The sequence below is a fragment of the Arabidopsis thaliana genome, chromosome 2 (assembly GCF_000001735.4).
Source record: "Arabidopsis thaliana chromosome 2, partial sequence".
Lineage (NCBI taxonomy): Eukaryota > Viridiplantae > Streptophyta > Magnoliopsida > Brassicales > Brassicaceae > Arabidopsis > Arabidopsis thaliana.
In genome coordinates, this window is record NC_003071.7 from 14,524,109 (window position 1) to 14,538,039 (window position 13,931).

General features: G+C 39.3%; 7 protein-coding genes across 12 annotated transcripts; 3 read left to right on the forward strand and 4 right to left on the reverse strand.

Moving 5' to 3' along the window:
- Positions 1-498: 498 nt before the first annotated feature.
- On the forward strand, positions 499-1,810 carry LHB1B1 (light-harvesting chlorophyll-protein complex II subunit B1). Its single transcript, NM_128995.3, has one exon. It carries the CDS (start codon positions 710-712, stop codon positions 1,508-1,510), a length of 801 nt encoding a protein of 266 aa, NP_565787.1. The 5' UTR covers positions 499-709; the 3' UTR covers positions 1,511-1,810.
- Positions 1,811-2,510: 700 nt separating this feature from the next.
- Positions 2,511-5,493, reverse strand: AT2G34450 (HMG-box (high mobility group) DNA-binding family protein). Of its 4 annotated transcripts, NM_001336514.1 has the most exons (8): positions 5,279-5,473; positions 4,865-5,023; positions 4,576-4,633; positions 4,423-4,467; positions 4,023-4,103; positions 3,501-3,860; positions 2,901-3,403; positions 2,511-2,783 (listed from the first exon to the last, which is right to left on the reverse strand). In NM_001336514.1, the coding sequence occupies exons 1-6, from the start codon at positions 5,338-5,340 to the stop codon at positions 3,810-3,812; spliced, it is 456 nt and encodes a 151-aa protein (NP_001318353.1). In that variant the 5' UTR covers positions 5,341-5,473; the 3' UTR covers positions 2,511-2,783; positions 2,901-3,403; positions 3,501-3,809. The 4 variants fall into 4 exon arrangements, with proteins under 4 accessions (NP_001318353.1, NP_001324951.1, NP_565788.1 ...); NM_001336515.1 differs by having other exon boundaries at positions 2,511-3,403; NM_128997.3 differs by lacking the exons at positions 2,511-2,783; positions 2,901-3,403 and having other exon boundaries at positions 3,461-3,860; positions 5,279-5,493.
- AGL29 (AGAMOUS-like 29) lies at positions 2,563-3,626 on the forward strand. Its single transcript, NM_128996.3, has one exon. The coding sequence runs from the start codon at positions 2,842-2,844 to the stop codon at positions 3,358-3,360; it is 519 nt and encodes a 172-aa protein (NP_180991.1). The 5' UTR covers positions 2,563-2,841; the 3' UTR covers positions 3,361-3,626.
- On the forward strand, positions 5,450-6,850 carry AT2G34460 (NAD(P)-binding Rossmann-fold superfamily protein). Its single transcript, NM_128998.4, has 4 exons — positions 5,450-5,628; positions 5,733-5,915; positions 5,989-6,381; positions 6,460-6,850. The coding sequence occupies exons 1-4, from the start codon at positions 5,527-5,529 to the stop codon at positions 6,622-6,624; spliced, it is 843 nt and encodes a 280-aa protein (NP_565789.2). The 5' UTR covers positions 5,450-5,526; the 3' UTR covers positions 6,625-6,850.
- On the reverse strand, positions 6,627-8,397 carry UREG (urease accessory protein G). 2 transcript variants are annotated; one of them, NM_128999.3, is made up of 7 exons: positions 8,251-8,397; positions 7,956-8,156; positions 7,690-7,750; positions 7,398-7,599; positions 7,166-7,287; positions 6,969-7,073; positions 6,627-6,875 (listed from the first exon to the last, which is right to left on the reverse strand). In NM_128999.3, exons 1-7 carry the CDS (start codon positions 8,301-8,303, stop codon positions 6,792-6,794), a joined length of 828 nt encoding a protein of 275 aa, NP_180994.1. In that variant the 5' UTR covers positions 8,304-8,397; the 3' UTR covers positions 6,627-6,791. The 2 variants fall into 2 exon arrangements, with proteins under 2 accessions (NP_180994.1, NP_001031481.1); NM_001036404.1 differs by having other exon boundaries at positions 7,956-8,159.
- Positions 8,398-8,515: 118 nt separating this feature from the next.
- On the reverse strand, positions 8,516-10,301 carry AT2G34480 (Ribosomal protein L18ae/LX family protein). 2 transcript variants are annotated; one of them, NM_001336516.1, is made up of 4 exons: positions 10,039-10,301; positions 9,815-9,930; positions 9,653-9,716; positions 8,516-9,149 (listed from the first exon to the last, which is right to left on the reverse strand). In NM_001336516.1, exons 1-4 carry the CDS (start codon positions 10,168-10,170, stop codon positions 8,808-8,810), a joined length of 654 nt encoding a protein of 217 aa, NP_001323764.1. In that variant the 5' UTR covers positions 10,171-10,301; the 3' UTR covers positions 8,516-8,807. The 2 variants fall into 2 exon arrangements, with proteins under 2 accessions (NP_001323764.1, NP_180995.1); NM_129000.4 differs by having other exon boundaries at positions 8,525-9,149; positions 10,039-10,131.
- Positions 10,302-11,397: 1,096 nt separating this feature from the next.
- CYP710A2 (cytochrome P450, family 710, subfamily A, polypeptide 2) lies at positions 11,398-13,448 on the reverse strand. Its single transcript, NM_129001.3, has one exon. The coding sequence runs from the start codon at positions 13,263-13,265 to the stop codon at positions 11,766-11,768; it is 1,500 nt and encodes a 499-aa protein (NP_180996.1). The 5' UTR covers positions 13,266-13,448; the 3' UTR covers positions 11,398-11,765.
- Between the last annotated feature and the right edge of the window lie 483 nt (positions 13,449-13,931).

A 13,931-nucleotide genomic window follows, 5' to 3' on the forward strand; every position in this document is an offset into this window, starting at 1 on the left:
GTTGAATGTTTTCGGCAACAAATATGACTGGTAAGTTTTTCTTGCCAATACGAATTAGAAAACATGTCTTTGAAGATGAACTGTATTTTTTTTTTTTACTTTGTTGTCATTTTAATGTACTTTCTTATCAGGATTAAATCTTCTGTAATTTAGAGTAGTTTTTTTAACAAGATAATTAACAAACTTAGAGTAATGAAAATTGAGATGTTCAGTTTTCACTCATATTTCACATTTTGGTGAAAGAGTGGGTAGTATGCAACGTTCTAAGTATGTTTGGACTTTGTATCATGTTGTTTTGATTCTTTGACGACATGTCTATTTGGGAAACACCAATGACGTGTACCTTGAGACTGATACGATTCAAAGGGATAGAAACACGTCAGATTTACAAGTGGCACGTCTTCAATGGACAATGGGTATTCCAATATGCTAAGATGCTACGAGATATCTAATTTATCTAACACAACTCAATTCCAAACCAAAAATCTGATGCCAGCTCGACAAGACAAAAAATCTAAGCTCAAAAATGTCAACAACCAATAGAAATCAAGGCATTGACGATATCACGAGATAAGCAAATTAAATCTTCAAGTTTTGCAATTCATATGTACGTTATAAATACCCAAAAACCTCACCGTAACCTAGCTATCCAATTTCATCACATCTTATTAACTAAAGAGCCTTTTACTTGCGCCACACTCTCACCGCAATGGCCGCCTCGACAATGGCTCTCTCCTCTCCTGCTTTGACCGGAAAGGCCGTTAAGCTATCCCCGGCGGCCTCCGAAGTATTTGGAACCGGCCGAATCACCATGCGCAAAGCCTCCAAGCCCACCGGTCCATCCGGCAGCCCATGGTACGGATCCGACCGAGTCAAGTACTTGGGTCCATTCTCCGGTGAGCCTCCGAGCTACCTCACTGGAGAGTTCCCCGGTGATTACGGGTGGGACACTGCCGGTCTATCCGCCGATCCCGAGACCTTCGCTAGGAACCGTGAGCTAGAAGTTATCCACAGCAGATGGGCCATGCTCGGAGCCCTAGGCTGCGTTTTCCCTGAGCTATTGGCTAGGAACGGAGTGAAGTTCGGAGAAGCGGTTTGGTTCAAGGCTGGTTCACAGATCTTCAGCGACGGAGGATTGGACTACTTGGGCAACCCGAGCTTGGTCCACGCTCAGAGCATCTTAGCCATTTGGGCTACTCAAGTTATCCTCATGGGAGCTGTTGAGGGCTACAGAGTCGCCGGAGATGGTCCATTGGGAGAAGCAGAGGACTTGCTTTACCCAGGTGGGAGCTTCGACCCATTGGGCCTCGCTACTGACCCCGAGGCTTTCGCGGAGTTGAAGGTGAAGGAGCTCAAGAACGGAAGGTTGGCTATGTTCTCTATGTTTGGATTCTTCGTTCAGGCCATTGTCACCGGAAAGGGACCGTTGGAGAACCTCGCGGACCACTTGGCTGATCCAGTCAACAACAATGCATGGGCCTTCGCTACCAACTTCGTCCCCGGAAAGTGAGTTTAATTTGTGATCGAGTTGTGTGTATCCGGTTTGTTGCATCTTGGAAATGTGATGCAGATTTCATATCTTGTAAATTACTTTGTATGTGTGTGAAATATTTAAGAAGCTTTATGATATTGATGGATCAGTCACTTACTATTTACTAATGTGCAAGAACATACTTAGACCTAATTCGGTGTTCACACAACATAGTTTGGTTCCAAGAACAGAGATAATACCAAATGATTTGATCGTACCACATCAAAGTCCAAACAAGTTTGTTTTTGTTCTTCAAAATAACTAAAATATATCTCAAACCATCCTTATATGTTTTTAACTTTTTTGTCTTTCACTTTTGGTGTGACTTCTTCAATCGGATTTTGATGTTGCATTGTTGAGAGTTTTGGTGATAAGGAATCCAAAGTCTTGGTCATAATTTTTCTCTTGTTCAAATTTAATTGCACGGAATTTTTCATGCAATTTGGGTGTGTTTGGTATGCAAATTGTCAAAGACTTTATTTTTGATAATGTAGTTCGGAGTCTTGAAAGCATTTGTAGGTCTTATGGTCGACGCTCTTGTTTTAGGTTTCTAATTAAAAAAACATGGTTAAGTTGAATGTGACTGAACTCATAAGTCATTCGAGTGACTCGCAAACCTTTGGACTCCTGTCCTCAGTGGGCATTCGCAAACAAAAACGTTTGAAACGGTCCATAACTTTTTATTTTAATTCAACGACACCATTTGCAAAAACTTTTGAACTACATAACATGGTCGATAACTTATTAATCAACGAGAGGTCTACAAAGAAGAAAAAAAAAATCACTTTGGAGAATAACGACCAGAATATAAAATAAACTTCTAAATTTTGAATTACATAAAAAAAAAAAAAAAAAGAAAGACCAATTATGAATACCATTTTTAATTCTTTACAAGGTAATGAATCCCATCTTTTGTCTATGTTCTTAAGAAATAAAGGGAAAAAATATGAATTGTTAAAGATTCATGTATGTTTTGAATACACAATTAGAAACTATTCAATAGAAAAAAGAAAAATGAAAATTTAAATATTCATGGATGTTTGAATACACACAATTAGAAACTATTCAACGCCCATATAAGGCAATTCAAGATTTTCAATTAAAAACTTGCTAAATCTGCACCCTTGTGATTCTCCACCTCCATTACTATATATGACCCTCGTTAGGTTCAATGAAAATTCTCTACCTCCATCTCCATTACTAAAAACAGAGACATACAACACCAAAATCTTCTTCTTCACCAACATATTCACTTTCACAGCAAAAAAAAACGAGAGGTTCTCTCTTATTCGTACCGTTTTAGCAAACAAATGGGTCGGAGAAAGATCAAGATGGAGATGGTTCAGGACATGAACACACGACAGGTTACCTTTTCAAAACGGAGGACTGGTTTGTTCAAGAAGGCGAGCGAGTTAGCCACGCTCTGCAACGCTGAGTTGGGCATCGTTGTCTTTTCACCAGGAGGCAAGCCTTTCTCCTACGGGAAACCGAATCTTGATTCTGTTGCAGAGCGATTCATGAGAGAATATGATGATTCAGACAGTGGCGATGAAGAAAAAAGTGGTAATTACAGGCCTAAACTGAAGAGGCTGAGTGAACGTCTCGATTTGCTCAACCAAGAGGTTGAAGCTGAGAAGGAACGAGGCGAGAAGAGTCAGGAGAAGCTTGAATCTGCTGGGGATGAGAGATTCAAGGAGTCCATTGAGACGCTTACCCTCGATGAACTCAATGAATACAAAGATAGGCTTCAGACAGTCCATGGTAGGATTGAAGGTCAAGTCAATCACTTGCAGGCTTCGTCTTGCCTCATGCTTCTCTCCAGAAAATAGCTAGACCGACTTGTTAGAGTTACATTCTATTTTTTGTATCAGCCTACAGAACTTACCAACACATGAAAGTTATTGCTGGTGTAGAATTTTCTGTCATCTATGGGGTGTGACTTTCTATTTGACATCAAATGAAAATGTACCTGGAAATTTGTCTGTATTAATCTCAAGTGTACTTGCTAAACTTGATCAGCTTTTTCGTCACTCTGCAGTCTGGAATTTTTGTTTCAAACAGAATCGAGACAATAAAAAGAAACAGTAAAACCCTTTGGCAACCACTCAAGAAACTGGTTAGTATTCATTGATCTCCAAATGCAATCCACAGAAACATGAGTATCAGTGAAAGAATGATCTCAAAAACGAAACAGAAACTCTTAAATATCACCGATATACAAACCCATCCTAGAAGGCTTAGAACAATGTTTCTAATGTGGTAGAAACTAAAAAGTAATCTATTCAGAATAGTCTGAGTCGGTCTCTGATTCATCGTGGGCACCTGATTCCTGCAAAATAGTAAAATGAAAAGCTCAGACTAATGTTTTATCACCGCATCAGTGGGACACTGATGTGAATAAATATTAAGCAAAAACAAGGAAAAATGAAGAACCCACTGATGTGAATAAATATTAAGCAAAAACAAGGAAAAATGAAGAAAACGGTGGTACCATTCTCTTGGTATATTCTGTCATTGCTCGGTGAAATTCTTCCCTCTTCTCAGTAGCTATATCATAATACTTTACCTTTTCCTACAAAACAGTTGAGGAACAAACAATCTAGGAGTAAGAAACTTCCGTCAAGGTCTCAACCAAAGATATCTAGGTAAGAAGAATAAAATGAGATATTGTTCGCCAAAAAGAACAAGACTGGCAACACCTGACTCATTTTAGAACATATCTATCCAACCACTATATATGCTAACATGAAACCTATTTCATTGCTTTTGTGAGTCATCCCAATGTCAGATATCATACATTTGACTATGATTTGAATAACATTATAGAGGAGACTTTTAGAAGATAGAGACAATAGACTAACTGGGACAGAAAAGCGAAACCCAAATGTTACCTCGTAAGTCATTGTTTTCCATTTCTCTCCACATGTCTTCCCAATCTGTACAGAATGAAGAACAAAACAACTTTAGCAAAAGAATCAAAGTGAACATAATAGCCACCATGTTTTACTTTGACATACAAAACCAACAAAGTAATATTCTACAACCTCGCGCATGGACTTGACATCTGGATTCTCCTCTTGATATTGCTTCCGGAAATCATCCCTTTGGAGCCAAAAAGATAAGACAATATGAGGCAAGAGGAAAATGAATACAACAAGTGTTTCTTCGTATGTTTTCTAAAGTAACCAGAACACATAACAACATAAATAATCGCATCCTAAAGACCAATGGCAAAATGCACACAAATTTCTACTTAAGAGAAGACTTAAGGAAGTCCAGCTGAGCTTAAATATTTAGATAACAATTTGGAATCATATGAGAGAGAGTACCTACAGGAAAAAGAAGAAAGCAGTGGCAGGTTTCTTGGGCATCTTCGTTTGGAGTTTAACGGGTTTCTTCTTGGGGCTTGTCTTTGGCTTTCTCAAAGGCTGAAGTCTCAGTCTTGTAGACCTCCTTGCACCTTCACTTGACTTCACAGCCAACTCTAAGTTCCTGCCAAGATTTTACAACACAATTAACAAAAATCTAACTAACATCCTCTTTCCTTGCTCTTCTTCTCACCCATTTGCCATTGGATAGCATAAAGTTCACAACTTTCATATCCAATTCCCTATCTAACCACTTAATCAGTAATAACCAGAGAGACTAAGCAGAACCCTTAAACCCTAAACAGAGAAATCAAAGCAAAACCAGGTGTAAAAAGCCAAACTTGTTCTGTAACCTATCAAAGCCAGACACAAAACTTACCGACTAGAGCCTCCGCTGCACGACGGAGACAAAGGCCCTGACTTGGGAGCTCTCTTCGTCATTTTCTCTCACTTTCTCGGAATCGAACTTTCGTTCGCTGCCTCTTTGGGGTTTTTCCGTAATTGCGTACTGAAACAGATTGTCGGAGACCTTTGCCACGTGGCGTAATCTAATCAACAAAAAAGGCAAAGATCAAAAATTTACAATTTAACAAAAGTTAACGTTTGTGGCAGAGAGGTTACACATCGATGGCAACATCTTTGCTTCTCAGACATTCCTCAGCTGTCTTCTTCTCTCAGTCTTCCTTCTTCACCAAGAACAAATCTTTTCGCTCCTTTACTTCCATCAAAGTAAGATTTATCTGTAATAAAACCATTGATTCTAGAATCTTGTATTGAATTGTGTGTTTAGATTTCCCCAATTCTGAAATTGACTTTGCTTGTTTGTATCTCAGATGGAAAAAGGTGAAGCAGAGAATGCAGTGAAGACAAAGAAGGTGTTTGTCGCAGGAGCAACTGGACAAACCGGGAAGAGGATTGTGGAGCAGTTGTTGTCCCGTGGCTTTGCCGTCAAAGCTGGTGTTCGTGATGTAGAGAAAGCAAAAACATCTTTCAAAGACGACCCGTCTCTTCAGATAGTATGTTCTTGGTCTTAATCCAATGTTTTCTCGCTCTCATTTTCTCACAACTGCTCTGTGATTTCTTCTATAGGTTAGAGCAGACGTGACAGAAGGTCCTGATAAGCTAGCTGAAGTTATAGGTGATGATTCTCAAGCTGTGATTTGTGCTACTGGGTTTCGTCCCGGATTTGATATATTCACTCCTTGGAAAGTCGATAATTTCGGGACAGTGAATCTTGTGGATGCTTGCCGTAAACAAGGAGTGGAAAAGTTTGTTCTTGTAAGCTCCATCTTGGTGAATGGAGCTGCCATGGGACAGATACTGAACCCTGCTTACCTCTTCCTCAACCTCTTTGGACTAACTCTTGTCGCTAAGCTTCAAGCCGAGAAGTATATCAAAAAATCTGGCATCAACTATACTATAGTAAGGCCTGGTGGTCTTAAAAACGATCCTCCAACTGGAAATGTTGTCATGGAGCCAGAGGTAAAACACAGCCTTTGATATTTGTTTCATCTGTTTTGTGCTGGAAACTGATAAAGATCTGACCTTTGATTTTTGTAGGATACTCTATATGAAGGGAGTATATCGAGAGACCTGGTCGCAGAAGTTGCAGTGGAAGCTTTACTTCAAGAGGAATCATCTTTCAAGGTTGTGGAGATAGTTGCTCGTGCCGAAGCTCCAAAACGTTCCTACAAAGATCTATTTGCCTCTGTTAAAGGACAATAAACTAGAATGTAATGAGTCTCATGCTCAAACCTTTTATTTCTCTTATGTCTTGAGTACAACAAACAGATTACATAGACTTTTGCGCATAAATTGAGTTCAAGATAAGTATTGAAAGAGTTCCATTCAGTTTCATATCTTATCCATTTTGGGTCTTAAGAACCCCATCATCACTGGCGCTTCTTCCCGGTCGCATGTTCCCATGAGTGCATGACATGGTTCACGATTTCCTCGACTCCAAGCCCATGCTTCACCTGCCAATGTTTAGTAATCAAAGAAGACTCTTTTGTAAGTACTAAGGTCATTGGTTATATAAGTGATGAAACATATTTCTGAAGATGGCGAACCTGAGCAAAGACAAATGGCCCTCCATCACGCATGCGTAGTGAATCCCTTTCCATGACCGATAAGTCAGCCCCAACAGCTGCTGCAAGGTCAGTCTTGTTTATCACCTGCAGTTGGAAAAATCCACAAGAGATTCTTTCACACTACTATAGACTTGATCAAAAGGAGTAAGTGAAGAGTTAAGGCAGCATAAGCGCACCAGAAGATCAGCTTGAGTGATTCCAGGGCCGCCTTTACGGGGTATTTTATCACCAGCCGATACATCGATGATGTAGATGATATAGTCAGCTAGTTCTCTACTGAAATTAGCAGCTAAATTATCTGCAACACACAACACTAAGCCTATTCATATCTCATTGGTTCCTTGAGAAACAGAAATCTATATATCGTGCAGATTAACTATCAAGAACTAGCTAGAAATGAAACCTCACCTCCACCGGATTCACAAAGAAGCAAATCAGCCTTGAATAAGTTAGATAACTCCTCAAGAGGACCCAAATTGATACTGATATCTTCACGGATAGCAGCGTGTGGACATCCACCTGTTTCAACAGCTCTAATCCTTTCCTCAGGAAGAGCCCCATTCTTCACCAGAAACTCACCATCCTCTTTCGTGAATATATCATTTGTCACCTACAACGTTTACAATATCAAAATCTTATTTAGTCACATGAGTGAGATCGAGAAAACAATCTTGTGTTTGCCACTGATAATAATACTCACAGCAGCAAGACTATATTTGTCCCTCAAGAATCTACAAAGAGCAAGCATCAATGCCGTTTTCCTGAGTCAACAAAAACAACAATCCAATGGTGATTAGACTAAAAAGTTTGACACTTTTATGAAACCCAAATCTTAAAATAGCATTCCAAAGAACCCAGACAAGAACATTATCATAGATTCATGCTTAATCCTTAACCCAGAGATTAAAATTTGTTACGGTACCAAATTACAAAATCAAGCAGTAAATTTGATCATGAAATGATTACCCAGTGCCAACGGGACCGCCAATACCGACGGTAAAAGCTCTCTCAGAGAAGTTACGGTCGTGAAGCGGAGGAGCTCGGCGACTGAAGTAGCCAGGAGAGTAGATGGGTTCGTGTGAGTGAGGTGCGAGTCCATCGTGGCTATGGTACACCTTCCCGTCCTTCCCCACCCACGACGCCTTCCCTTCTCCGCCGTCTGATTTCCTACTTGACAGAAGAAGTAGAGAAACAGATTAGTGAGGGGAATAAATCGTATCAAGATCAGAACTTTACAGAGAAAATCAATGATAACACGAACTCGTGGTCATGCTCATGATCGTGATGATGATGATGGTGGTCGTGTGATGCCATTTCCGAGAGACTCGAATCTTCTTCCGGTAGCTGTGTTGACTTTGAGTAGAGCTACTACTGGGATTCTGGGATCATTAAGCACAGTTTTTAATGTAAGAATCTTTCTATATTTTTCTATCCTAAGTGAAAGGAGATGCTTTCTCTGTCGGGAGCATAAAATGACTGTAATACCCCTGTCATATGTTAAGTGTTTGAAGGCAAAATTACAGTAGAGGAAACGTATTTTAACTGACACCAAGTTGGTATCACAGTCCAAGACTTAAAATCTTTCACTTTAAAGAAGCGATGGTTGTTAACACAATAAAGAGCACAAAATATAGGAATTAAGGGAAAGGTTTTTTCATAAGTAGGAAACAAGAAGCATAAAATCCAGACAAAGTCGAGTTCACATTCATGAGTACGCCTAACATATTGAAAAACAAAAATAACCGATAAAATCCAAAACGGGAGAGAGCACAGCTTCAACATCGATTCCACCCCAAAAAAGAGTCAATCAGAGACGTTTTACATGAACAAGTTGGGCTTGTTGGCCTTGTAAGTCGTCTTCAGCTTCCTGCTTGGTGGTCTAACCTTGCGGAACACCAATGGGAACTTGATCTTGCTGTTGTGGAACTGTTTAGTGCTCTCTCTCTTGCACAGCTTGGCTGGGACAGTGGCTGTCTTGATGATCTGAATGCAAGGGAATCTGACACGGTGACGGGATGCCATCTCAGTGTACATCTGCTCAACAGCTCCGTTAAGAGTGGTGTCACGGTACTCCTTGTACATGTTGTGGTACCCAGTTCTACTCTGGTACCTCAACCAAATACCGAAGTTCTTGATCGTTGTTGGGTTCTTCTCATAGATCTGTGCAAACAATTTGGTAATAGATTACATTAGTCAAGAGAGGGGCCAAGGAGCAATCAAACAATATAAACTCATGATAAAAACGTGATATGGTTTCAATTTCGATTCAATAGCAAGTCGAGAGAATCAAGTAAGAGACTTTGGTGAATCTAAGTTTTCTCATTTGATGACAGACAGCAAATGAAAAGTATTAACCTAGACTAACAGACAAAGAAATTATCAGAATCAGCAAAATTAGAAGTATGATACAAATAGATTCAAAGCCATGAGAGATTTGCATGATCAGGCTATTTGAAAGTTACATAAAAGTATTGTATAATAGTCAGGCAAACAAAAGACTCTGCATTTATAGGTTAAACAAAGACGCAAACGTGATCAATCAAAACCCTAGTGTTCTAGTCAAGCAAATACATTCACTTTCCAGATAAATGAATCTAAGTGCCTAACTCAATAAGATATAAGAAGTCAAACGAGATTGCGTCATTTCACAAATGAACAAGTACCTCGTTGATGGCGAGCATCTGTCCATTACTCTTCTTCACCTTCTTGAGCTTCCTCAAGAAATACCTAATCCAAATAACACACTCTAATTAAAGATCAAGCTCATATCATTCTCAGCAGCAACAAAAATGGAAAAGAGAGAGAGAAAGAATATGATTACTAACCAGAACTTGGACTTGGCACGAACCTCGTTCGTAGCCCAGAGCTTCATCCTGTAAATCTTAGGCTGCACATCCTTCTCTGTCGGGAGAGCTCTTCCCACAACCTGGTACTGGTGAAACTGCAAATGAAACCAGACAAAGCTTAGATCAGATTCTTTCTTCGAGTCCGAAACTTGAATCAGCAGCAAATAGTGTCATTGAAATCAACAAGGAATCAAAGAGCTTACCCTGAAAGCACCCATTTTTCGTCTGGAGAGAGACAATGCGGTGGAAACCTCAACCAAATATAAGCGGCTAGGGTTCTTCTTCTTTATAAATGAGCATCTGCCCAAAAACCCTAATTCTAAAACTGATATCATAAAAGCCCAATGGGCTGTTAATTGTAATCAAGTCTTAGCCCACCCGAAATTTGGTTATTTCCTCCTCCTCATTTTATTATTTCTCTCTAGTCAAATTTTTGTAGCAAGTTTCAATATTATATCCTTACCAGGCCAAATAGTGCACACACACATACGGGAAAAAAAAAAAAAAAAAAAAAAAACCATTTTATTTGAAGAGGGGTGAAAGTGAAAATCATTAACCAAAAAATATGAAAGTGAAAAACTACCAAACTTTATCTGTTTAAAGCAAAACGACAGAAGACAGATGTGGGTTACGACAAAGCCCAAACACACATATATAGGTCCAATCCACTCTATAGTAGCATTGTGAGATCCAACGAAGTAAATTAGTGGGTGATGAGGACACGCAAACACGAGCGCAAGAAAGAAAAAAAAAAAAAAAAGGTAATCAAGGTCGTTATTGCATACTGTGTATCTCACACATTCATTGCATAATTGTGACACGCCAACGCCATTGATGAAGACTCTCGACGATGACAAAAGGACTTGTATATGATTAAATTGTACTGTTTAATCAAGATGCTCAGCAACTCCTATCCAAACATAATTGTTTGACAAGAAATCAATACATATGTCAAAATCATATGTCAGCATCTTCAGATATATTTTTCTTCGCATTGTAAATATTAGCAATTAAATCTCATTCTCATTAATTTAGAAAATAATACAATTGGGGGTTTATATACAACTTAACCAAAGGCTTAAACCATAAGCCATAAACCAAAACTTAAACCAAAACTAAGATTAATTTATAGAAATATCAATCTGTACATACTCTCTATACTATAAGATAACTATATACAATAATAGTAAATCTTCTCAGTTTTTACGTACTTTGCTTTTATGGCTAAATTGTAAATATCATTAAAATAAATAATCAGGTCTTAAACTTTGGTTAGTAGCTAGAACCTATATAATTGAAAGTGTGAAACCTTGACAGTTGACACAAAAAGAGAATAAAAAACTAGGAATCAAATTTTTTCTAAGAGAAAACATGGGTGACTTCATGGCAACCATAGTGCCATCAAATTTCGGAATTGTTTACTTTGCGACATCAACACTTTACTACACCTATCGTCACAGTGTTATTTTATCTTGCTAATCGTATAGATAAAATATTAATATTAATTATCTTACAAAAATGTAAATAAGAAAATGAAATGTAAAAATCTAACAGGAACTATAGGGTTGTATATGTATATTAGTATATCTTAACGATCCAAATGTACAATAATACCGAGAATGTGTGAATTCTTTTACGGTTTTGGCTTTCTGTCGTTATATACCACGAGGCGATATTGTTATCTCTATTTGAATCGAAAAATAGAGAAAATGACATAAAATACATGAAACACGTTATAGAATCACTGGGGTCCAAACAAAATAAGACAGTACAGATTAATGGCAAAACAATGACTTCTCAAATTCAACAAGACATAACGCTCTAGTGGAACTCACCTCACGAGACACATCACGATCACGAACAACAATAATAGTAATCACACTCATGAGTATTGACTTTGATCACCAATAATTTGTAACAAAAATCCAAATCAGAGGTTCGGATACGTTACGATGCGCTTAGACAAGAACACCGTGCACCCGTCCTTTGGCGATATCGTGGGACAGTATATGATGTCATCGCAACCGTCCGATTGAAGTCTCTTGAAATCAAACAACGATGAGAACATAGCGATGAAGAGCACGAGGTGGTTCAATGCGTAACGCTGGCCTACGCATTGGTGTGCACCCCATCCAAAAGCTAGGTAGTTTCGTTTGAACACTTGATCCTCTTGCCTTGTCTCACTAAACCGGTCCGGATCGAACCGGTTCGGTTCAGTAAACCCTTGAAACGAGGCGTCGAAAACCGAGGGAAACACTATTGTACCTTTTGGGATAGTGTACGATTCTGTAAGAGGGAAATCATTAGTAGCAATGTGTGGGACCATAGTTGCCGGTGGTCGATATCTCACCACCTCACGTGCCACAGCGCGAGTATACTTCATCTCCGCGAGCTGATCGGCCGTGATCAGATGGCCAGACTGAGGTGACCAAATCTTGGCCACTTCCTCCCTCACTTTGCTCAGCACTTTCGGATGAGATTCTAGAAACGTCACCGCCCAAAGGAGTGATGACGTCGACGCGTCTTGTGCGGCAAAGAGAAAATCGAAGAGCAAACCGCCGATGGCTTCGTCTTCGGAGTGAAGCGGCGGTGGATTACCGGATTCTATCTCCGTGACGAATGCATGCATCCAAAAATCGATTAAGCATGTTGGCTCCTCTCCTGTAGCCATCCTCTTTTTGGATTTTCCCGCACAGACGGAGAGCGTCTTCTCCAGGTTCATTACCGCCCGGCGAGCCTTGTTGAACGCAAAGCCGGGCAGGTTGATCGGGAGCGCCATAGATCCGAGATTGAACAGATTGTAATCAGTACAGAACGTGTTCCTAGCTTCCTTGTCAAGGTAGGGTCCAACGAAAACCGTTTGAGAAGTCTCAAGATTGAGTTCACGGACAAGGTCTCGCATAGAAACCGGCTTAGTTCCGCCGGAGAAACTTTCCTCCCACTGTCGTAGATGACGGAGCATAACTATTTGTTGGAGATCAGAGTAAGTGGAGAGTGCCTTGGGGGTGAAGTTAGGAGCAAGGTGACGGCGAACAGTTTTGTGATCCTCACCAAACAAGTAGATTAGGCTATGATCACCGAATAGTTGTTTGCCAAAAGGATGTCCTAGAGGGTGAAAAGCTTCAAGACGAACGTTGGAGAATATTTGATGAGAAAGCTCTGTGTCTCTGATGTAGATGATGAATTTGCCGATGAGGTAGTTAGCAGCGAGGCCAGGGGAAGTGCCTGCCGTGTCGGATTGCTTGAACCAGAAGGAAGTAGGATCACGGACGAGTGAAATGGCGTTTCCGATGATCGGAGGGACAAAGAGAGGACCAGGGAGGTTACGTTTCTTGACGAGGTAAGAGAGCTGCTCGATGAGAAAGAAGAGTAGTAACGCAGAGACTAAGTACGGAGCGAGAGAGGCAAAAATGGAAACTGAGAAAACCATCCTTTTTTTTCCTCTTCTTTCTTATTAGATCTTCTCTTAAAGGTTTCTGCTCTGTATTTGAGTTTTGTGAATATGCAGTAAACAATATATAAGGGTATGACACTCTCTTAGGGCCTGGCTTATTTTAACATGAAAACCAAAAATTACATAAAGGCTATATATATAAAAGCTATGATTGTTAATACAGTTTCCACTGTAATTAGTAATTTGTCTGATACATACGTGAAAATATATATGGTTGGTGTAACCAACTTGATGTTTTTTTTTTCTAAACATGTAAATATTATTAATAATGAAAATATGCTTTACAAGAAGTAATACATACACAAGTGTAGCGAAGTAAAAAAAACAAACAAGGCTACTATATAAGAAAAAGATTTAGGAAGATTGGAATCCAAAGAAGCATGAATGTACGCCAACTAACGTGATGTTACGACAATGACATCAAACAGTCATTAGCTACTAGTCTCTATATTTTCAATATTATGGTATATTAACTAGTAATTGTGAACAAATGTAGTCAGTAGTTTTTATATACTCTGTTTTTTTATTAAAAAAAAAGTAGAGAGATTTTTTTTGTTATATATATAATCTGTTTGCTATATTAATAAGTAGTCTTTGAATCTGCACCTAACTAAACCAATAGTACCTGTTTACATTTCTCAT